This window comes from Symphodus melops (assembly GCF_947650265.1).
Source record: "Symphodus melops genome assembly, chromosome: 1".
Taxonomy (NCBI): Eukaryota; Metazoa; Chordata; class Actinopteri; order Labriformes; family Labridae; genus Symphodus; species Symphodus melops.
Window position 1 is genome coordinate 41236426 of NC_136691.1, and position 24908 is coordinate 41261333.

At 43.1% G+C, this 24908-nt stretch overlaps 2 protein-coding genes across 7 annotated transcripts in view; one reads left to right on the forward strand and one right to left on the reverse strand.

Annotated features, from left to right (window-relative positions):
- Window positions 1-10398, forward strand: part of slf1 (SMC5-SMC6 complex localization factor 1) — a 30157-nt gene extending 19759 nt beyond the window's left edge. For both annotated transcript variants that reach the window (XM_079337731.1, XM_079337732.1), the window contains exon 18: window positions 9359-10398. In XM_079337731.1, coding sequence (XP_079193857.1) covers window positions 9359-9843 — 485 coding nt within the window. In that variant the 3' untranslated portion in view covers window positions 9844-10398. The remainder of the gene's footprint in view (window positions 1-9358) is intronic.
- Window positions 10399-12164: 1766 nt separating this feature from the next.
- mctp1a (multiple C2 domains, transmembrane 1a) overlaps window positions 12165-24908 on the reverse strand; it is a 119932-nt gene continuing 107188 nt past the window's right edge. For all 5 annotated transcript variants that reach the window (XM_079337691.1, XM_079337690.1, XM_079337692.1 and 2 more), the window contains 4 exons: window positions 22371-22480; window positions 21609-21718; window positions 21235-21332; window positions 12165-13428 (listed from right to left, as the gene is read on the reverse strand). In XM_079337691.1, the coding sequence (XP_079193817.1) occupies window positions 13357-13428; window positions 21235-21332; window positions 21609-21718; window positions 22371-22480 (390 nt within the window). In that variant the 3' untranslated portion in view covers window positions 12165-13356. The remainder of the gene's footprint in view (window positions 13429-21234; window positions 21333-21608; window positions 21719-22370; window positions 22481-24908) is intronic.

Consider the following 24908-nt stretch of genomic DNA (forward strand, 5'->3'; position numbering starts at 1 on the left):
GTGTTTGCTGACGTTCACTGTGCCCCTTCGTCAGCTCGTAAGAGATTTTTTTTTGCAGGGAGGCCGGGCAGCCGGTACCCCTGATTAGAATGGAAAATGACCCGGAGCCTTTAGCTGTGCAGTTCAGAGTTGGCACACGCACACACACACACACACACACACACACACACACACACACACACACACACACACACACACACACACATAGAGGAGGCGTGTCTGCAAGGAAAAGAGGGTGGAGAGATGAAGAAAAGAGCCTTTAAGCTGTCACTACGAGGCCCTGCGAGCGCAATCGCTGATGCTCTCCTCTCAATACAGCCCACCGTGTTAGTAAGCACAGCCAGTCCACCTTGCTTGTAAAAACACACACACACACACATACATACATACACACACACACACACACACACACACAGGGACTAATTTAGATGCTTGAAGGGGAAAATGTATAAGAGCAAGAATAATTGTTCAGCTATGTGTTAAAATGTTTTGGTTGTTTCTCTTATAGTTTGGCTTGACACAAGTTCAAAAGGGGCCAAACAGGTTGCCACATGACTGCATCTTCAATTCCTCTTTGGACTTTTGCGTGTCTCCTGTATTCACACACACGCACACACACACACACACACATAAATATACACATGGTTAATGCACATCGTTCTGGCGTGGTCCCAGCAGATCTTAATGCGAACAAGTGTTTGTGGAGCAGAAAGATGTCATTTGCTCAGTGGCACAGGAAACACACAGTCCCCTCGGACCTGCTGTAGTCAGTCATGGTTTGTATCTGTCTGTTTGTCTATCTCTGTCATAGATACACACACACACACACACAGACTCAGGTAGCACTGCAGATACACTTGGGCCTCTTCACTGTCAACACCGTAAAGAAAGTTCATTCTGCTCAGCTTATTTCCCTGTGGGTCTTGAACTGGCAGAGCGCTCGTACTATTAGAGGTGAGGCTGTGTTTGGAGCCCTCGGCTTTACTTGGGTGTGTTGATGTTTCAGCTTTCTGCAGGCTGTATTTCAAGGACTTCCCTCGCTGGGAATTTTTCACTGGATTTGTCTTCTTTCTCCTCTTCTTCCTGCCTGTCTATCCCACCCCCCCCAAAACACCCCTTTCTTTTCTGTATTTTGGGGTGGCTGCCAGGATTAAGTCTGGAGCTCTATCCAACCGTCTCCCCGGTTGTTCCTCATCATGCTCCAAGAGAAGTGAGCGAGAGAGAGAGACCCCTGTTCACATAAACCCAGAGAGGATGTTGCCAATAGTTTTTTTTTACAGTGTCCTTAAGCTCAGAATCACCTTTTAAAATGTACAAACATACACATATCTTGCCCTTTCTCTCTTAATTTATTTTTTTTACAGCTGCAGCATTTAGTGATTGAGAATGCTACTTGGAGTAAGTGGAAAAGCTTTAGTAAAAAAGAAAAGGGCAGAGGCCAGGGAACACCAACTATTTCTATTTATTTAGCGGTCCTGTCTCAGCAACAAGTTTCTGATTGAGTTTAATGTATTTCTATAACATACTAATTTAGAGTGCAGAATTTTATGAATTAAAGACCTGCCTCTATGTGCACAAAACTGAGTTTCATGGTTTATTTCCTGTTTGCTTTTGGGATGGTTTTAGAGGACAAAATACTCAGTCACAGGCCAGACATGATTTAGTGTTGTTGGCCATGAAGACTGTTGTCTGTGTCAATCCTCCAGCCCTGAACTAAAATCATTATACACAAAAGACAAAGTACACCTCATGTGAATTAAAACAACAAACCAGGAAGGATCTAAATTAAATTGAATTGAACTGAAGTACTACACCTCTAAAGAGTTAGGGTCGTCTTTTAGTGCGCGGCACACAGTTGATCCGTGATTTAAACAACCGAGTCAAATGTCTAATGATGAACTGGCTGATTATATGAACTGTCTAATGTTGTCAAAGATAAATCAAGAGAGAAGTTGTTTAGTGGAATGATAATGTTTTATCCTCTGATGGATTTTAGCTTTATTCTGTAATGTTAATGCAGGGGTGGTTCAGAGAGCAGGGGGGAGGTCTGAATTTCCTGATCTGATCAAACTATTGATTCTGTGACTTAAATCTGTGATTGAGTCAACAGAACGTAATACTTTCTCAATTAAATGTACAGCAACAGCTGTGTAGGCCAGATAAAAACATTATTTGTTATTTCAGCCATTAAAATGTTCAGCCTTCCCAGGGACTGCAGATGGAAATTAGCAAACTGCTATAATCTAGTACGAAGCTTCTTTTCTCTGAGATTAATGTTATCGTTTGTACATGGTCCCTGACAACTAATCTAATAAACTAAAACATGTTTGGCCTGTATTTTCATCTACCTGCCAAATTGGCCGGTAAGTCAAAAAGTTAATTTTGGACCCTGTCAGTAATATGGTGAGTGTCAGCAGCTGTAGAGCAGAGGTGGTTGGTTGTAAAAAGCAGGCGTTACCATGGTAGCTGCGAAGACTACAAGCAGGTTTGTAGCCATGTTCACCCAAATGAGTTTAAGAGCCAAAGAGATTATGAGGTGCACAGGTGTTTTCATTCAAAATTAAAGGAGTCTTTTTTAGTCACATTTTTTCTTCAGTCTCATTTTGTAAAAAAAAATCATATCGTGAACCCAGTATCGTATCGTATCGTGTCGTATTGCGAGTTGAGTGAGTCGTTACATCCCTTGTAGTCGCAGTTTGAGTTTGAGCCAGAATGTTTATTTTGACTACAATTAAACAACTAAATGAAGACAACATAAATTCATCAAGACATTTTCAATCCCAATACAGTTTAAATACAAATCTACATGACAGGCAGAACTTGTCCCAGAGCTAAACACAACAGAAGTGTTTACTGCGAGGTCCAAACCAGGTTTGATCCTTGGTCAAAACTGTAATAGGTTGTAATATCTGTTTTATTATACAAAGGCTAAGAGTAATGCCTAATCAGGCATAATAAGAGCCATGGTTAATTTGACTGACAGACAGGTGTGTTGTAGCTGTTAGCTCGACTTCATTGTAGCTAGATCCCTTTACTGACCTTAAAACTTTTGGCTTTGCAATTTACGTTTGGTTTTTTTTGTTCATTGTTTGGAATATGCCAACAAGTTGACAGGTTACACAGGCAAGTTTTCAGCCAACAGGATATTCATTCAGCTATTTGCCTTCTTCACAACTTGCCAGAAGTGAGCTATAGTCAGCAGCAAAACCTCTTCCTTCAGTTGCATCCTTCTGTAATAACGCCTCACATAAAAACATCATAAACTACTCTTTAAAACTAAACTGAAAACTTATTTTGTCATTATGGCTTTGCAGACTTTTGCCAGTTGATATATATTAGGGAAGGAGGATATTTCGGCTTTCCTTTAATTTACTGAAGTTATGTTGGCATATTTCAACTTCAATCAATTAAGATCAACTTCATATACATCCAAATAGTCTGACTAATTAAATAAAGTTGTCTGCACATTAATGGCACCAGAATAAACCAATAATCAATCTGCTGATGATTCAGTTCCTGACATCATTACAGCTGATGGCAGTGCTTAGCGTTTTTCTGATTCAAGAGAGCAGTTAAGAGTTGATTTAAGGCTCCACTCTGATTATTTAAGGTGCTTATTGCCCACCTCTTATCAGCATCCGCTATTTCTAAGATGATCTGATGGTCCCTGTCTCACCATGGTTGTAGTTGTGGGAGTGTCAGGGGATTACTCAGAGCTGACAGTTGGTGTCCATGTTAGTGAAACCAAGCTATCAGCTCCCTCTGAATGCCAGGATTCATCTGTAGTTTAGGGTGTAGGGTAATCATATACAACTGTGCATAGGCAATCTCAGAGGCTTAAACCAATGTCAGTGTGAGAGGCCTGTGAGCCTCCCAATAAATAAATGTTTCAGGTAAATCAGTTTAAAACAACTGATAACACACAGGTGGATCACTATGTCACTGCTGTTGTCGGTTTAACAGCCCCCCCCCCCCCAAAAAAAAAAAAAAAAAAAAAGAAGAAGAAGAAAAGTCTGAGGGGACTGGTAAATGATTATATGACAAATTACAAGTCATGTTTTAGTGCTGGCAGAGTTTACTGATCGACTGAGGAAGCAATATGTCAGCTATCAGTGTTTTTCTCCACTCGTCATCTGTACTAATATATACTCTTGTTCATATCAGAATTAGAATTGTCAATCCTTAAGTCTAGGTATAGATTTTAGTATTTTTGGGGGGGTAAATCCAGCTGAACATCCCTTATTCGACCGACTTTTCCATGCATGTATTTTTCTCTGATAATTTTCTCCCCTTTATCAAATGTAAACAAAGTGTTGGGACCCTGTTCCTAAATCTGAGAGGATTCGTGTCATGTCCACATGTCTGACTCTTTTTCCTCGAACTGACGGGTCTCCGCTGGCTGCTTTGGTGGTTTACTTCTTTGCCTTGTGTTTGCTGTGGTTTTTCTAGTTGCTAGCTAGCAGCTCCCTGTGGATGTGCGATGCCGTGGCCCTGGCTGCAGTTCACACACTCACCCTGCCTCTATATTCAGAGAGAGAGAGAGGATGTTTACCATGCTGTGGAGCTGCCTGCTTCCCAGCTTGTCTGCCTCAGACCAGAGAGAGAGAGAGAAAGAGGGAGACATAAGGGAAGCCAGCACTGCATCTTTCTTTCCTTCCCTCCCTCCCTCCTTTTTACTCCAGTTTTTCCCCTCCTCCCCCTTTTGCTTTTATATTTCTTGTCTTTGCCTGCCCTCTAAAGGCCAAAGGGCTTTGCGCTCTGAATGCATGTGTATATGTGTGTGTGTAGCAGTGTGTTAGACTGCATCAGGCTCCTGCATTAGCTAGTGGCTTTTGCTCTGCATGCGCATTTCCTCCCTCTGCTGTAGCTTGAAAGCTGAGGTCTTAACACGGGGTTTTCATGTGTGTATACACACACACACACACACACACACACACACACACACACACACAGGACTGTGTAATTACCCTGTGCTCTCATGTAATCCCCCAGGTGTTGTATTTATCTCCACTGCAGCATATCTGACACCCAGTGCCAGTACCTGGAGTCACTTCAGTCGCTGTCCCTGCACCAGAACCATTCCCCAGCCTCTGGTCTCATAACTGTGTAGATGTGTGTGTGTGTGTGTGTGTGTGTGTGTGTGTGTGTGTGTGTCATTGTGTGTGTTTGTCTTAAAAACAGCACTTGATGCCATTTTCATGTCTCCTATTAGAGAATATGTAATTTGGCACTGTCTAGCCTCTTGATGTCTTAAGTATTAGGTACAGTAGCTCTCTGTGTTTGGACTTTATTGTGAGTTTTATATTCCTGGACGGATAAAAATAGAAAATGTATTCTCACATCGAGTGATAAAGGGACGTGCAGTTATAAACACAGAGGAAACACATTTAAAATACTGGAGAAACAAGAGACATGTAGTAATGCTTAGCAGAAATAAAAAGGGAGAATGTCAAGCAGGTAAATATGCAAATGTCACGAACGGCAGGCACACTCAGCTTTCAGGCAGAGAGATCTAAAATGAAACACATCGCTGTACAGTCAGCCGTACACGCTTTTAGACAAGCCGAGCCCAGGGCCAGCTGCAGGGCCCCTCTCCTCCCCACACCAGTGTCATCCCTCTGGTTGGAGCCTGTCTGTCAGCTGAGTTTGACACCATGACGTCAAGGGAGTGCTGGAAAACTGAGCTCTTTGATTTGCATTTCTTCCTCGTATTCTGAGTTTGATACATGACTGATAGAGAGCTTGGAGAAACGGGTCAAAAGAACTTGGGATAAAGTCATAGGCGCAGTTGGCTGTTGTTTTATTTCTGCGACTCATCCCCAGATTGTTATTGGGAATCGGACTTGTGCTGATGAACCTGCTGTCTGTTGCTTTGTGTTTAAATTTCTCTTATAGCTCTTATATACATTTGCATATCATTCCTGCTCAGCCTTCTTCCCACGAGAACAGAATGTACTGCAGGCTATTCATCTCATATATCTGATGCAAATTATAAATGCTTACTGAGAGGGGTTGGTGAGCAGTCATTTAATAATGACCAAGTTTTCATAAGGATACCCTGCGTCGGTTCTTCAGACAACGAGCAAATACTTGCCGTAATCAGAAGTCTCCAACATGTGACTGACAGTAGATTAGATTCAGGGGCTCGGAGAAGATGACAAAACCGCAGCAGACAGAAACAGTTAAGATGTTCCATTACAATTTATAATAAAGGTGCGTCATAGAAATGATTATAAACACAGATGCAGATTGAAGTTTGCTCATACTTTGTTCACGAAATCTCCACACGCAGTAATTCAGTTCACTTATTTGTTTTGTCGTTTAATTTGTCTTGTACTGTCCTTTCAGTGTTGTCTTTCCCATTAAAGTCTGAATGCCGCTGCTTTGTGTCTGTTGATCAAAGAAGTATGAAGTAGGAGCTGGAGAAGTAAACCTTGTCTTCCCTTTATCCTTTACAACACTTCAGACAGAGCTCAGGGCTCTGACCAAGGACAGAGCTCAGTCCAAGGCCGGTCCCTTTCAAGGAAAACACACAACAACAAAAAAGGGAGACATTGTGATGAAGCCTTAGTCCTCAAAATCCATCCCTTCTTCTTTTGAGCTCATCTGGATCTATTTTCCAGCAGATATGACATTGCTTGTGTTTGTGTGTCGGTGTGGGGTGCTATAGTCGAGGCTTTTAAAGAAACCCAGATTATGGTACACCCGGATATTTCTGTGATGTGTGCACCATGACTGGCTGTACACATTACAGCCACTCCTGCTGGAAATGAGCGTAATAGCAAGTTCAGAAACCTGGTGATTATTACCTGCTGTGAACACCATCTCTCTCTCTCTCTCTCTCTCTCTGTCTCTCTCTCTCTGTCTCTCTCTTACACACCACCCCACTCCCCCCCTCTCTCTCTGTCTCTCTCTCTCTCTTACACACCACCCCACTCCCCCCCCCCCTCTCTCTCTCTGTCTCTCTGTCTCTTTCTCTCTCTCTCTCTGTCTCTCTCTCTCTCTCTTACACACCACCCCACTCCCCCCCCCCTCTCTCTCTCTCTCTGTCTCTCTGTCTCTCTCTTACACACCACCCCACTCCCCCCCCCCTCTCTCTCTCTGTCCCTCTCTCTTACACCCCCCCCCCTTCTTTCTCTTGTGGCCACTTTGATCAAATCTGTGCTCTTACGTCCTTGACTGCTGCCCCTGATGCCTGACCCCTGCATTCAAAATTTCCCCGCTTATGTAAAAGTTTATGTAGATTAATGCCACAATTTATGCAGATTCAGTTTTTGCCACTCAGGCTTGAAGCACTAAAAGGTAGACAAGCATCTGACCTTCGACGCTATCGGCTACGTGAGCTCTCATCGATTATCTCATGACTGCGGCACACAGAGTGAGTTCTGTTGAAGAGATGGAGAGAAATTCCAGAATTGATAATGTACCATTTAAAACTTGTTGTTTACCGTGTGGTTTAAGACAGCGGTCTTATGTTGAAGGAAAAAAAGGCATTCAAAAGCCTCTGTGTGGTTAATGTCAAAATACAGACTGTCCCCTCTTTAGAACTTCATGCGTCCTGCAGCTCCCGCCATCGTCTGTCAAACAGAAAACAAACTCCAGTCCAGGTATCACGCAGCCGAGTGAGTGTGTGTGTGTGTGTCACGCCGAGAGTACGGAGAGCCATAAACTCGCAAGTGGCAGCAGCATCGCTGAGGTTGAACAGTCAAGTACCATCAAGAGCAGTTTGGCATAGAATTGGGTCTATCTGAAAGCAAACAAAAGGCTCACACTTGACTCGTGCTGCTCCATGTAGGCTAAGTGCGTACAAGCCTGTCTGACACTGGAAAATGGCTTTCAGTGGGAGCAGACAAAGCAGAAGAGTAGAGAGTGTCAGCGGTAAATGTCACCGTTATAACTTTCATGGAGAGAAAAAAGAAAGCTGTTTCAGTTAGCTTTGACTGTCATGTCGTGAAACGGGGCTGAAAGGAAAAAGTCAAGGTAATTGGAGAAGCTCTGAATGTACAGATATATTTGTTACAGGAGATGTGAGGCACGTTTCTCTTTGACTTTAATATAAATAACCTTCAGTAAGAGTGAAAGCTCTCACACTTCAGTTATACCCACATTTAATTTCAATTAATACAACTTTGCTGATTTATAAAACAAACTTTTTTTCTCCCCCATATCTGTCTAGAATGTTTGGCGGAGAATTTCTTGACATGTTATTCAAGGTCTACAGCATCTTTTTGTGTTTGGTATTACTGGTGATAGCGATGAGCTTTACAGAAGCGTTACATGCAAGCAGAGCCTCCTTCAGGTCGCTAACCCTCTTCACATTTTACACAAACACAAAGTGACCCGCCAGTCAAGCAGTTAAGACAACATGTCAGCTGAAGTTAGAGCTACATTGAGCTAAAAGCCTGAGCTGGCACTGAGGCCTGGAGGGGAAACAGCTGTTCACTTCACTGTGTGTGTGTGTGTGTGTGTGTGTGTGTGTGTGTGTGTGTGTGTGTGTGTGTGTGTGTGTGTGTGTGTGTGTGTGTGTGTGTGTGTGTGTGTGTGTGTGTGTGTGTGTGTGTGTGTGTGTGTGTGTGTGTGTGTGTGTGTGTGTGTGTGTGTGTGTGTGTGTGTGTGTGTGTGTGTGTGTGTGTGTGTGTGTGTGTGTGTGTACAAAACAGTATACCGTACCGTAAGTGTGACTGCACTATATATGTCCACTCGTTGACCTGTGCAACGCCTCTTTCACATTTGTACATGATGATGATGCATCATACATGTCAGTGTGTCATGATGTCATCGCTGCTGTGTGTATTATTAATTTATTGAATCAATAGGATCAAATCCTGCCACGTCCCATCCCAAACCTACAGGTGGATGTCACCAAAATATTTTATCTACAAATGTCGCTGTGTCAGTTCATTGCCATCGTCGCAGGAGAAAATCCCTCTCAGATACAACTTAAGAAGTGCTTTATTAAATTTAAAGAATGCTGTCAGAAGGGTGATATATTTGAAGCTTGTAGTCTTTGCATTAAGATGTTCACTTTAGGCTGCGTCATGCACTTTGTCTTGAGCCCTCAAACAGCAGAACACATGATTCACCCTCATCCTTGTGCTTTTACTCAGCCACGCACAGAGCCTCTTCAGGAAACTCTTTCTGTCTTTGTACAGTGCTGATGAAGTGTTTGGTGCCATCAGAACAAACAGTTGTTTTATTCTGTAGTCTGAACTTTTTTAGTTTTTTTGTAACAGCATCTGATTCACTCGTTCATTTACTTAAAAAGCAGAGATGTCATTATTTGACACTTTGTGATAGAACTGTCCGTTGTCAAAGTGAAGGTTGTGTGATCTGAACCCATTTACCTCTTCTCCCTCAGGGTCCGTTCTCCTGCAGCAGAGAGACAGAGACGGCCGGATTGCTCTGGATCTAGATCTCACAACGAGTGAGAGGGAGGACCTCCTCCACAGCGCGCAGGTCGGAGACTCCTCCCTCCAAAGAGTAGTGACCAAGGTCGTGAACGTGCCCCTCCTGGAGGCCGGATCCTGTCTGCTGGCCACCATCATGCTGTCCTACCAGCGAGAGAGGGGCCTACCGGGCCGAGTGCAGTCCAGTGACAAACCCCACAGTCTGGTCAGGGCCCTAGAGGAACACTCACTCCAAAGAGTGACTCTCGGGTGGAGCGACCAGCGGGCAGTGAGGCTGGTGGAGGACGTAGAGACAATGTTGGGGCTCGGCAGGGGGCGTTACCTGGGCCAGCTTTGTATAGCAATAAGAGATTGCAAAGGTGACAACACAGTGCTTCTAATGGCCACATTAGAGGAGCTTAAGTCACGGGGACAAGGACTACAAGCGGACCTGTGACGGACACAATGGAAAACCTACCAAAACAAATAGCCCTGAAAATGTATTCATGAGTACTGCGTTTTTTGGAATGCTAATATTTCTTTAAAGTTACTACCTCGATTTCTAGTTCTGGTTTTCTTCACCTAATACTTGTTTGTAGTTTGTTTTTTTCCACTTAATTATTTATTTAAAATAGAATGGACATACCTTACTGTTTGATTCCTTTGCTACGACAGCATTCAATCCTACAGGCACAATGAAAAAGAGTCAAACTAGTTCTCACAGGCGTCCTGCTGGTCTGAGATGATCTAATGCGGCCTCAGCGACACGGACAGATGTGAAGGATGAGACACTTCCTGAAGCTAAACAGGAATGAGGAGAGGGGCTTTGGCCTGCATGTTGGGGTTGGCCGAGTGGAGGACGGAGAAAAGGAGGTGAGGAAAGGGGGATTTGATCTTGAAATAAGAACCAGTAAGATGAATGGCCTTATGTTCCTCCAGTGTTTGCTTCGAAAAGGCTTTGTTATTGCAATAAACCAGACACTGTGAAGATGATAAAAAATATTTAATCTCATGTTTGTTTTCTATCATTTTTTTCTTTCAAAATAAGCAACATACTTCAGATGCATTTCATTTCGCAAACAGGAAATATACATTTTTTTTTTCCTTTCACCCTTTCTGACCAAGCCATGTCTCAAATCTTTATCCCTTTCTTGAAATGTTATTGGTCAAAACTGGGCACATGGAGATGATGTGACAGGCAGGCAACATCGCAGGCGCAAACAGACAGTATCTTTTTAAAAAACATGAGACAGGCATACATACATCTACGTTAACAATATCATCACCAGACCGTCAACAGGCATACTGTATAAAATCGAAACTTAAATTCATAATAATTAGATAGCTCTGTACAGTACTGTTCAAAAAAATAGTCTCATTTCAACTTGGTGCAAATAAAAGTGCCTTTTTTTTCCTCTACGGCTGTCAGTCTGATACATTCCTTTGTATTATTTATTTTCCCTTCGTCATACATAACAAAAACACTTTGGTTTGCTTGCAAACAGAATCGAAACCGAATAATAAATTATGAAAAAAAATTAAGAAACGGTATTAGGATGCAATACCACACAATAATCACCACAATTTGCTGTAAAATAAGTACATACAGTAGTAGACTTACATTTCAGGTATTCAAACAATCCCCTCAGGCATTAAAAAAAGACATCCTTCACAAGCTGCAGAGTGTGTTTGTTGAAGAGGCTATAATCAGTCTGCGATGCTGCTCTTCGGGGACGGTCTGTTATTGTCTTTCAAGTGGATTCCTCAAAGCAGCAAAACAAAATCAATGGCCCTCTAGAGTGACAGATCTGAGCCTGTTGATATTTAAGCATGGAGATGGATGGAAGGAGGGGGAGGGAGGGTAGAGGCGACGGTAGGCAGAAGACAGGCAGGGCGAGAGGATGACAAAATGGCAGCAAAGAGCTCTGATTGTGGTGCAGAGGGGGTTTAGGGCGATACAGACAGACAGACAGACAAAGGAGAAAGAATAAGACGGAGGAGCAGGGGGAAAGATGGAGGCAGGGATCAGTACGATGAGACGAGACCTCCTCAAATGTAGCCTGAGCTGTGATCTTTCAACAGATGCTCAGCAAGAAGCCCAGGAGACCGTCCCTTCAGACAGGGTCGCAACCCGACTCACTGACGAATGAGGGACGCGCAGAGAGAGCAAACAGAGAGAGGCATGATGGGAGGAAAGGGTCTGAAATAGCATCACACATACACACGCATCCCGATCAGTCCCTGACATCTCAGGCCTGAGTCCCCTCAGAGCCTCATCCTGTCACACAGAGACTCACTGCTCATCTAACTGACGGCTTTCTACACCAGCAAACTCCAGCTGGCGCTTCTGCCGCAACACACACACACACACACACTCATGCTGACACACAAACCAACTGAATCTGCACACCAGTCTACAGCTGGAGGGAAGCTACAACTGTAACACACACCGGCACTGAGAAAAGCAACATGTCTTTGATTGCATAAACGTGTGTACACAAACACTCTGACATGCACAGTTCACAGACACACACACACACACCTCTGTCTGTGGAAAGAGGGATCAAAGTTGAGCTGTGGGCACTGGAGGTGGGGCAGATGGAGAGGGCGGCCAGCCTGGGGCACAGCATCACAGAGAGCGTGTTTGTGTGTTTGTGTGAGTGCATGTGCCTGAGAGGGAGAGAATGTGCGAAGTGGATGTTACGCTTTCATCTGTAGGTACAGAGTGTGTGCGTAAGATCTGTTAAAGAAGTATTCACCGAGAGGATGTTTTGTTTGTGTGTGTGTGCGTGGCTACACATGAGGAAAGGAGACCAGCCTTTCAAAGAAGATTAGAGCAGAGGTTGCCTAAAGGCCTAACTGCCTGGCGTCACTACATAGACTGGGTGACATCTACATTAACACCACGACAGCAGAAGATCCCGGTCTGCTGTCCCTCCCGACTGACAGGAAGTGTCTCGCTGATTGACAGCTGGGGGGGTAAATGTGGCTGCAGTAAAACATTTCTTTACATTTAGTCACAATAAATGTCTAGGTCATAAATTAATTTTTTTCTCCCTTTTGGTAATGTTGGTAATGATTCTTATTGGATCACATTTAATTTTTTTTATTTGCTCTACTTTACACTTTTTTTTTTTAGGTTGTCTCTCTCTCTCTCTCTCTCTTTTTTTTATTTTTATTTTTTTATTTTAAGAAAAATCTCATTTGGCCGTTGTGTTTAGACAGACAGATAACACAACAAGCCTTCAACTTATTGGTCCAGTTTCCTGTACCAATAGAACAACATGTCTGCAGGCTAACACCATAATTGGTAATCAACTTGGTTGGCTGAGTTAAATGGAAACATTTCAAATTACTGCCAGTGAACGTTACATCATTGCATTTAGGGGAAGAAAACAAGAATACCAGTACAAAAAAACAATTAGAAAAACTAACATGTAACCAAAATCATTGAATACCTACAAAACGAGTCTATTGCAGAGTGATAATGCTTCAGAATGTATAAGGCTTGTATTTTGATAGACAAGGACTCTGAAAAAAAGTCTGTTTGGAAAGTTAAATGTTTAAACTCTTGTCACTTGTTCTTTGACACTTGTGGCAGGCATATGGACAGAGTCCTCCGAACTCTTAGAGTGATGGAAGCAAGAAAGGAGGAGAGAGGCTTAAACGGCAGAGAAAAAAAGTCTTTCCGTCCATCCTATAAAAATCAATTTAAAAGCATAACGGATAGAAATAACTCAAGAGATTTCTTGTACTTGTCATTTTTCATACAAAAATTACACTCCAGGAAACTGTACCATAACATTTGAGTAAGTAAAGACTGATAAAAAGGTTAAGAGAAGAAAAGAAAGGAGAGAAAAAACAGAAGAATAGTTGAGCAGAGCAGGTCTGCCTCTGCTCCTCAGAGTCCAGTAATAGACCACGAGAAGAAAAGTGGAGAAGAGAGAAGTTGGTGGGCGTACACAGTCATCTACCCGGGGTTGTTTTTCTTCCTTTTATTTGGACTGGGATTGGGATCCAGTTTCAGCTCTCGATACTGCACCTGTTAAAACACACACACACACACACACACACACACACACACACCACTCGGTCAGGTGGAAAGAGCAAAGGATGCTTGAATAGCACAGAAACCCTCCAGAGACTCTCTGAGTCCAGCTGTGTGGAACAGTGGCCTCAGGGAAGGGATTACACACTGATTACAACACACACATGAACACAAACACACACACACACACAGATGCACAGAAAGACACCGACATGGACACACACACACACACACACACACACAAACAACATAATACATGTACACTGTTCAAAGCTCCAAATACACTCCTGCTTACACACAGACGCACACATGTATTTATAAATGTACACACATTCTCTCACAGATGTGGGACAGTGGCCTGAGGGAAGGGATCACACAAACAAACAGAGAACAGGGCAAGGCCTCATGGGAAAGCTTGGAGAAACAACACAGTCATCCTAGCAGGGTGAGATAGAGAGAAAGGAAGGAGAGACAGGGAAAAGAGAAGAGAAGACGGAAGAACAGTTACCCTTCTAAACCCAAAAGCTTGTGCTTAGACAGTAGATGGTTCTTACAGAGTCAAACATTACTGATTAAATGACTATGTAATTGTTGTAATTAATTAAAAGACTAAAACTTAAACTCAAATTTCATGTTGACTCCCCAAAAGAGGCAGTTATAAAAGTCAAACGTAGGATTGTTTCTGTGACTAAAAAAAAAAAAAAGTTGGTTGTTCAATGTGTACTATGAAAGAAGCACACAGGAGATTTTCACTGTTTGCATCATTCAAGACATTAAAAAAAGGGGAAAAACAATTCCTTACAATACAATCTCTCCAACCGCTTTCTCTCTGTGTGTGCGCGCTGCTCGAGATAGCTGTCAGAGAGCCTTCTGGAAAAGAGGAGCTTCTTCTAAGTAGACCTGACCTTATGAGGCTCCTGTTAGTCTTTGGAGGCACAACAGCATCATCAACTCTTACTACTACTTTTTTACCACTATTTTAAGTGCCTTTATTTGTTTGAGTTTCAGACAGTGGAAGAATAAAGAGGAAAGATGTCCTTTTTTAATGCAACAAAAAGAAGTGTCCTGAAATGTCCTTGTGAACAAAGAAAATATTTTGACAAAGATAGAGTTTGATTGCTTTAGTTCAAGGCATCACACAACTGCTATCGGAGCAGATTTTTATTAACACTCATAATAAAAAAGGAAACTTATCTAAGCCTTAGAGCCAAGCTGTAGCCACAGAGCTACACTGATGTTTCAAAGCAGGATTTGACTTTCTCTAAAGCCTCATGTTGTAATTTTTTAACAGTTATGTAACCTGATCAAAATCAAAAATGCTCAGTGGGTAAATTATGGACTAGGACTAGGAGCAGTGGCCTCCTAGAGAGTGATTGTCCCTGAGGTTTGACAGACAACTCGAGGTAGTTATTGTTCCAGTCCCTCTAAAAAATATAAAAAAATAAATCCAACACTTGATGTTGAAAAGTACATCAAACTTTTTTTTAGATTGAATCCACTAGATAATCTGCATCGTGTTGATAAGTTAAATTTGCTGGCAGGGGTTTGTCGATATTGTTTCGTTTAATCAAAGTCAGGCAAGCTGTTTCCCCTAGTTTTAATGCAAAGCTAAGCCTTAAATTTAAATTAATATGTAACAGACACTTACAGAGGTGAAAGAATATTGTCTGTCTCATAAAACAACAAAAACAACAGTCACTTAAATGTATCAACATTATTTCTGTAATAGCATATAAACACTACTGCATATGTGTCTGTTTACATCTTTAGTCCCATCACTGTCCACTTATACTTTCTTTTGCATCTAACTTTGTAATTGTGTATTTTAACTTCGTATCTTGACACTTGATTCTCTTTATTTTTGGTTAATTTTTTAGTATGGCTGCACTGTCGATCATTTACTGCTCTGTGTGCCTTTGAAATGCCCCCTGGGGACAAATAAAGTTTTTTTGAATTGAATTAAATCATTTACCCTGACATTGTATATCTTAAGACTACTTTATCACTTTGTTTCAGTAGGTGCTAAAAAGAGAAATTTTAGCTGCACACTTTCATGGTAGGGATTTTCTGTGCTGTCACTGAGGGAGTGTCACGTTTGTCTCCCAAAGAGACCGACTTCCACTTCATGCACAGCAATTCAAAGATAGGGAGCAGAGCTTAGAAAGAAACGGCTCCTAAGTGATGGACACTCGATACGCAACAGCATCACAGTGGCTGAGCGTCAACAACCAGAGACTGTCACTCTGGTAGTCTCTCACTTTCAGATGTACACACACACACACACACTTGTGCAGGCACACACAAATACAGTCGCTAGCCTAGACAGATTCACGACACTGACAAGCACTAGCCACTGAATCAGAATACTAATAAGGAAAAAAAAAAAAAAACCCTAAGCGTCACAGCACCAAAGAGCCAGTATCGTCTGTGGGATCCTTTCTGAGCTGACTTACTGTAGGCTACTCTGCCTGTCTGACTGACTGACACTCTCTCTGATTTTTCCAGGCAGACAACAAACTGACGTCAACATGGTTTCTCTGTTCTGTCTCGTGGTGGGTCTGTCTGCTGTGGACGAGAACAGCAGCGTCTCGCAGCGCTGGCTGGAAACGAGCCTTTATGATATATCTTCTACTGGTTCCCACTGTCGCTTCAAACAGGCTTTCCTGTGTCCTCTGCCTGCAGTGTACAGTACACGTCACAGATGCAAAGCGGCATGTGTTTGTGTGTGTTTGTTATATGGGCATGCACATCCTGCACCTCTCATGCAGACACACATCATTCTGCTGCTGATGTGTCATTAAAATCCCATACAGATCTGAACACTGCACACTGCACACACACAATGGGGTACTACAGTTCCTCTGTCTCACAGTCAGGGTCACCAATGTCTCGTTAAGGTGCTTACAGAGTGGTTAGACCAGCATGTGTTGCTCTCTTCGCCTCACTAGGCAGCCAGACTGCACTGATTCAGATCTGGACACTCCTCGCTGTCTCCACAAGGCAAACTGACATCCTACCAAACAGCTGTACAAATACGACCACAATGTTAGATACAGCGAGGGAGAAAGATGTGAAGAGATAGTAAGGCAACAAGGAAATAGTTCAGGTGGAGAAAACAAGGGAAGGAAGGATTGTTGGGATAAAGGGACCGAAATAGACGGGCAGATGAGGGGAGGGCAGAGAGTGGGACAAAGCAACAAAGAAAATGGGAGAGAAAACAATGAAAGTGAAGAGGAGACATGGGGGAGATATGTGGACACCCGGGTGATGACAGATACTGTTCTCATGTGGGTGTGGATCCTTCAATAGCCCTGCCAACTAAAGCAGACAACGAAGCAAAAACTCAGGGGACAGAGAGGGGTTTATACGACCCCATCTGTGAATGTGTGTGTGTGTGTGTGTGTGTGTGTGTGTGTGTGTGTGGGTGTGTTTAGTAGTATTTTTGGACCATGACAGTCCTGGCACAGAGCCCACATTGACTGTGATCAATGACAGTAGTGCATCCATGGATGAACAAGTGAGTGAATGGTTGAATGATTTAATTCACTCGTGAGTGAAGGCGTAACTTCTCAGCTGCATGTTGGGTAAATAAATGGACATTAATTGTTCATATAAAATAACTGCAAGCAAAAATCCCCCTTTATCAAAATGTTTTTCCATGTGCAACTTATTTTTCCCTAGTTTTTTGCTGAAAGATTCAAGCGAGCTGACGTTGATCCAAAAGTAGGACGGGATCTCTTTCTGTTAGTGGTCCCATTATAAGGACAAACGCCTACAGCCGAAAAAAGGAACAGGCAATTTAATTCTGCACGTTGACAATCCTGTCCAAACAAAACTCTTTGTGAGCGTACACAAACAAAAGTTTGCATGTCATAGAATAATACGGTTTTGTTTTCTTATGAAGAGTAGCGAATGGGCTCGAAAGAAACAGTGGAGAAAAAAAAAACACATCTCAATCAAACAGTTGTTTTGTCTGTGAAGAGCTGCCAGCCAAGAGAAATGGGGCATCACAGGTTTAATTCCACCTTACAGGTGACAGGCCTGCCACATGATATACCCTTGGCTTCCCGGCTCAACCCAACGTATAACATACGCATACACACACATCCGCATATACACACATCAACCAAACAACAGCTCGATAAAGTCAGACGAAAAGGCAGAGGAGGCAAGGAGAAAGTGGGACGTTAGCAAAATAAAAGAAAACCGGAATTGGGTGAAAGTGAAAAAGTGTGGTAATGCGGCGAGCACATAAGCAATTTGATAGCACAAGTGGGGAGCTTGAAGGGAACATAGACAAGAGAAGCAGTGGGTAAAGACCCAGTGCTGCTCAAAGGCTGCTCCACCCTCGCTCCTCTCCCAAATGTTGACAGTACAAGCGTACAAAACAGGCTTTGAAGTGTGCTCTGCTGAAGGGGCGCTGTGTACCATGCATCGTGCTTCATTTATAAGTGTTACCCACAAAGCATCCCAGGACCTGCTCCTCTCTCTCCCTGTTTCTTATTCTCTCTTAGTCTTCCCTCAGACTGTCGGTGTGGGCAAGCAGACAGGCCCAAAGAAAGTTGGATGCAATATAGGAGTATTTTAATGATACTATGTTATTCTGTTTCCAGAGAGAGGAAAACTAGGCGGGTTTCATCTCATGTGACGCCTAATGGAGCATAAGGGTTATTAAATGTTTCCAGGGAAACAGTGTTGTGTATAGTTCACACATCTGCAGATCGGAGGATTCAGCACTCACGTCTAGTGTTGGGAGAGTAAAGGCATGTCAAGGTGACATAAACCAGTGAGAAAAAAGTTAAAAGTAAGGAAAGTTTTGCCTATTAGCTGCTGTGCCATGACACATACTGAATAGTGACTAATTGGCCACTCGCAGTGAGATGTTTAAATTTGTCACAGAAGTGGGGAAGGACAAAGCAAAGGAGAGAGACCTCTGGTTGATTTAAGTGATGGCATCTGGCAACGTTTCAACCTTTAACTATCCTGCCTTTGACCCCTCTTTGTCCAGTGAGGCTTAATTCCCAACATAAATGTTGTCTAAAAATATTAACTCCACTCCCCACTGCTCATTAAGCGCTAAATTGGAATTCATGCTTATTTTTGTACAGGGGGTTGGATCCAGCTTCTTTACACCGATCATAAAAGGCCACTTGGCATGCTAATTGCCTTAGCCCTACTTATGCACTCCCTAGCTCACATGGCTAATGGTGTCGTAAAACATACTACTGCACTGACACCTCCCAAACGCCAGGTAGGGAAAACTTTGCCCTATAAAGGTGCTCAGTTTGGCCTCGTTTAAGAGGACATGAAGGATCCCTTGATAATGACCCCAATGATGGCTGATGCCGGCAAAAGATCCAATCCAGATACAGGAAACTGTTGCCCAAAGAAGGACAATGGCTCTTCCACATACACGTCCATTAAAAAAACATGGGAGCTTTTAACATCGCCTCTCACAGAGGGGTGTAATGATTTAAGTAAACTGTTCAGGTGGTAAAAGGTAACCTGCCTGTTGTGGCTTCCACGCAACCCTGAGTATTGGGTTTTTAACGGGTGTTTGACAGTGCTCTTAAAGGATCGGTGTCATTTATTTAAAGAGCTTGGTTTGCAAGAGTGTTGTTAAAGAAATGCAAAGTTTCTATTTTGTACCGGACATTAAATGAATGTGAAAAACTGTGAAAAAAAAAGAGTGTCAAAAAGAGTTTTTATAGTAGCTGTGCAGCTTAAGAAAGTTGGACTGTGGTTCTGTGTGGATGAACTTTGTATATCAAGCCATTAGAGCCTCATCAGTCCTAGCTGCACCTCTAAATGAAGTGGAAAGCTTCATTGAAACACCACAACCCATTATACGCATCACTTCTAAGAGAATGTGTGTGTGTGTGTGTGTGTGTGTGTGTGTGTGTGTGTGTGTGTGTGTGTGTGTGTGTGTGTGTGTGTGTGTGTGTGTGTGTGTGTGTGTGTGTGTGTGTGTGTGTGTGTGTGTGTGTGATTATTAATGTGTGTCAGGTCACCCCGGGCCCTAAAATAGCACTTCATTAGTCATCCAAGGTATCAGGCATAGTGATGCTTTGCCCTAATACCAGGGGGTGCTATGGGCACATGCCAGGGAGGGGACACTGCATTAGGTTGCCAGGACCTGTGTGCATTATCCCAGAACCTACAAGGTCTAATCCCCATGGACGGCTTTGAACCAGTAAGGCAGGGGTAGGCAATGAAGTGAAGCCATCACCGCAGGCTGCGGTGAGATGCACCACAGAGCAGAACGTTCGGGTCTGTTTTTAGCCATTGACCAAGAACATGATGTCTTTGCAGAAAATTAACCTTTGCATTCAAAGGGAAAGTGATCAGTGCAGATCTTAGCAAGCCAAACAGTGACCCTAATACTACCCTCGTCATACAAACCCATTTTACTATTATTATAAACAAAAAGGTACCGACCTGAACAATCGTCCAGTCATCCTCATGCTTTAAGTTCATCCTCAACTGTCTTCTCCTGAAATCTATTCTTGCCCTCAACCCCCCCACCGCCTTACCTTTTCACTTTCATTATTCCATAAGCCTGCAAACTGTCAGTGAAACCTGGCAACAATCACCATTCTGACAGCAGCAGCAATAGCTGTTACAGTAGCACTTAGAGTGTATACTATCCAGTAGGCACAACTCCAGCAGAATGGGCAGCAGACCAGAGCAGCATGTCTGCCCTCACCTTCCCCAGCCAGCAGGCCCTCATTAGGGGCCTTGTAAAGGACTAATACCTGCAGGGTATGGGGCCCTTCACTACTCCACTCCTCGAGGCTCCAGGTGTGTAAGGTGGCTGCACTCAACAGAGGGGACAGCTTGGGCTCATTTAAGCCGAGAGCTACCTGCCTTGTGCCCCAGTAAACTATGAAACTGTAAAAACTGACAGGGGCAGACAGGAGGAGAACACGGGGGGTTTGGCAGGGGAGCAAGGATTACGACCCTGTAAAGATGAAAGAAGTTGTGGGCAACAAGCGATCAAAGAGGAAGTGTGTCAGCACCGATGTGGCACGGGATTGGTCATATCAGGGCCCTGGGTCGTTGAGCCTCAGCCTGCATGTGAGTTTATCTGTGCGTTCATGTGCATGTATTGAACTCAACACAGCAGGGATTAACTGCTACAGCGGACACCATCGGTGCCGGATAACCTACGACTTTCACAAGCTGCTGCTTAATTGCTGTTTAAACTGCACTTCATCCTGAGTAGCATAGCACAGTTAACACACACACACACACACACACACACACACACACACACTTAATATTACTAACTAACAAAGCCTCTGTAGTCCTGAGCCACAAAGTTAATCTGATCTCACGGTTAATGTAGAAGCAAAACCGCATGAGGCTGGTTAAGTGTTGGTTGACACTCTGTTTCAATTACTAGCATAGCTGGGAAACAACAGCTAACTGTTACAGCCTGTTTGCATGTGTATGGAGACAAATCAACCTAGTTATAAGCTGGGCATTAAACTCAATTCACATTGTTATCTTGTTACACAGCCTCAGTTATGTAAGTGGAAATTGAATTAGACAAGGGAGCTTTTAATAGGAAATCACAGACGCAACTTTGAAAGGCCTAATCAGCGGATAGTTAGTTCATATGAGGAGGAAAAAAAGACAGGGGCAAAAAGTCTGACAGGGAGAACGAATGAAAGAAAAGAGAAAAAAGATGAGATCATAAAAGGACACCTAACCCTTGCCCATGTCTACAACTGACAGATGTGTTGTCAAAAAGATAGAAAAAGATGAAACAAAGATGAAAGTGTAGAGTTCACCCACCACTTGTACATCTGACGGCACTCTGGACAGAAAATCTAGCAGCTCGTTGTTATCAATAGTGTAAGGGTCTCGGAGCTTTTTGGTGAACTTATTAACACCTGTAGAGAGAGTGAGGGAGAAATGGAGGGGACAGGAAGGGAGGAGAAGGTAAAAAGAGGTAGGCATAAATATTGCATGTTGAACCAGTCCTTCAAGCTTTTATGCTTTAAACATTGTAAAACCTACATTTCGACAGCATGCTAAATGTCTGTAAATTAACCTGTTCTTGCATTTGTTTTCATAGATGTTCTGTTAAATTCAAGCATTCCTTTAAATATAATTTCTTCCAAACTCAGTGCATCTAAACAATCTTCTCACATTTGAGAATCACTCACCCCAGGCAAGCACGATGTATCTTAAAGGAATGAAATAGATGAGGATGGTGGCCACTCCGAGAGCCACGATGGCCAGCCAGCTCAAAAAAGGCACAGTCCAGTTAAATGTGCTGAAAAGAGAAGAACAAAAGAGGGACTGTAAAAATGAGGAAACGTGGCAAAGTGCAGCCCAGCTTAACTTACTGAAAAAGAAGAAAATGAGTAAAGGAGGGATTTTTAATCAATTTCAAACCAAACAAGTTGATCAGGATAATCAGGCATGACTTATTTATCATACTCACCAGAGTTTGCAGAAGGAAAGAACTTCAGAAAATGTTTCACAACTCATTGTTTCAGGGTAAAATAGACTATGGTTATTACAATTACTGTATATAATATAATCAGTAAAATTATCTCTACAGTATAGAAAAACCCCCGGTCCCAGATGTTTCAGTTTAATTTAAAGCAGTTTAACTAAATAAGTAAGGAAACACACATTTTATTTTGTTACTACAGTATAATATCAAAACAAAATTCCCTCCCATCACTTTGCTTTTCACATGTCTACTGTATGTGAGAGTAAAGTTTCCTGTGTATAAAGTAGTGTACAGTAGATATGTAGTTTGTGCACTTTCATGGTGTATTTCCTCAAAGCAGCACTGAGTTCCACTCAACGAAGCTAACAAGAGGAAGCTTGGGCAACCTGGTATAGTAGAAGAAACTCTGGGGCATGCAGAGCAGAGTGGAGCGGGCCTGGTGCCGAGGAGTGGGCTTATGACTCACTTCTTTATCCTCTCGCCATAGGAGGCCACTTCATCCAGTGCATTCTGCACGCTGATGCACACGTCTTGAATGGCATAAAGCTTGTTCATGAAACCCTTTCTCTCCGAGTCCTGCATGAGAACAGATAGAGATGTAGGCGAGGGAGGAATAAAGTGAGGGTGAGGGAAGAAGAGATCGAGAGAGTGAGCGAGGAGAGAGGAAGAGAGAGACAGAGGACAGAGAAAGAAGAGGCTGGGCACAGGCATCGTTGTGGAAACAATACATTTTAAATAGCGTCAAAGATTTGGTGTGGGGAGCCAAATCACCGGATATCCTGCTTGAACTGACGGAGCGCTTTCATTCCAGGGAGTAATAGAGATATAAAGTCGGCAGAACAAATCAAAATGTTTTCCTCCTTACAAAAGCTCACACAGGAAAATTTGAATATGTGAATAGAGAGGCAGAATTAAACTCAAAGCCAAATGGATACATCAATCTTTGGGCGTTCTTTCTTTCTCTGCGACTGCCAAGACAGCTCGGAAGACCGGGCAGAGCCCTCTTTTGTTCTGCTGGCTTGCACACTGTGATGATGTCACCAGCCATGACATCATTATCATCCTTATTAACACCATCACCCACCACGAAGAGATCCTTCACTTTTGATGGTTGAGAACTTGAGAACATTGTGAGGGGGGGGGGGGGGGGGGGGGGGGCGGACGAGACGGGCAATCTAAAATCTGCCAAAAAACCCGTCCTCTTTCTGAAACAAAGTGAAGAATTTAAGAAGTCATGCAACAGTCAACGAGCTGCCTGCTGACTGACGGACAGGCAGGGACACGAATGATGTGGACGTAACGAAGAGACAGAGACTATTGAGAGCCTTTGGCTTAGTGAGGACATTGACACGCAGACTGGTGTGCGGCTGAATGTGAAAGGTGGGCATGCTCGGCAGACAAAAGGGGAGATAACAAGAAGGTGCACTATCTACAGTATGTGAGGGTTACAAGAGTGCCTGGTGGTACTTTCATGAGTGGTCAGTTTACAAACTGCGAAGGGAAGAAAACTTTCATTATGTCATTTAGTATCTTTATGTTCCAAGCCCAACACACAGAGAAGAGTAAAGGTCTTTTTTGAGCTCAATTATATATAATTTGATGTTGTTCTTTAAAGGATGTTACCAGACTGATGTGTGACTAAGTAATAAAATAAACCATCCTTGCAAGACAAAAAACCTTTTATTTAGCGAAGAAAAATCCAGAATTTTATAAAGCTTGAGAAAAGAAATTCTAGAGCTCTTTGAGGGATTTGTTAATAAACAGCAAAACAGAAAAAAAAACGTTAAGCTTTTGTTAGAAAACTTTGAGAGTAACCTTGGGAGAATGGCCCAAAGCTTCATGGCCATTAAGTGTTTTTGGGAGTTACAGAAGCAGTATGTAAAGCAATGGCTGTGTTATTGATGAAGATGGATGTACATTGTTAAACTAAGAGAAGTAATCCTCGTCATTAAAACCAAAGATAACAGGGAAGGAGTCAAAGACATGAAACCTGACGGACCCCAAAGGCCTTTACCACATTTTGAGGTCCCCCCCACCTCACCATAACCCTCCCAGTGAGACCCAAAACACCCAACAAGCCCCCCCAAACCCAACCTCTTCTTTTGACTTTCCATCCAGGATCAGATAATGTGAAAAATGAACCATGGAGCAGCCAGGGAGACCACATGGCCTCCCCAGCAAAACCACACAAGACAAATAGATATAATTAGACAGTGTCCCTGGGTTATTTTTCTTCGCAAATATTTTACAAGACTCCCTTTCTTTCCTCCCTTCTCTCTCTTCCTCTTCTCAGAGTCCATCTGTTTTTCATTTCTCGCTCAAACAAATCTCTCAACGCAGGGCCTATTGTGCCGTGCTGGGTTAGGCTGGGCCGAGCCGAGCCAGGCTGGGTCAGGTTTTTTTTTTTTTTTTTTTTTTTGGATCCCGGACTCAGGGGAGAGTGTTTGAGGGCCAGGGGAGTGGTGTGAGAGACCAGGCGGGGGTGGAGAGGATAGGTCAGAGGTCATCAGGGTATAAACCATTGCCACATGCCCCTCGGACTGCGGTCTGACTCTTATTTCCTGTCTTCAAACACGGCGTGGGGAGGCAGGAGGTAGGAATAACACAGAGGGCCACGGAGAACCTTGTTTTCCCAGCTTCCCTGCACACTGTGCACATATGGAGCCAGGCAACCTGTTCTTATAACGCAACCTAATATGCACACCACTACACACACACACACCCTGCAGCTATTAGATAAGGTTGATCTGCACACCTGGTCTTGCTGTTTGACTCTGCAAACGATATTATATTCCAGCACAGATTAAACGATGAGGGCCCTCGACTTTTAAACGCAGTTTCTTTCTGCACTGAACAAGTTTGTTTGAGTCTGCAATGTCATCACTGAAAGAGAGAGAACCGAAACAGAGAGATGAGGAGGGGAGCGCCTCACAGTCAAGGTTAAATAGAGCTTTCTTTTGAGAGTGATATTTAACGAAATGTTGAAATATTTCAACCAGGAGGT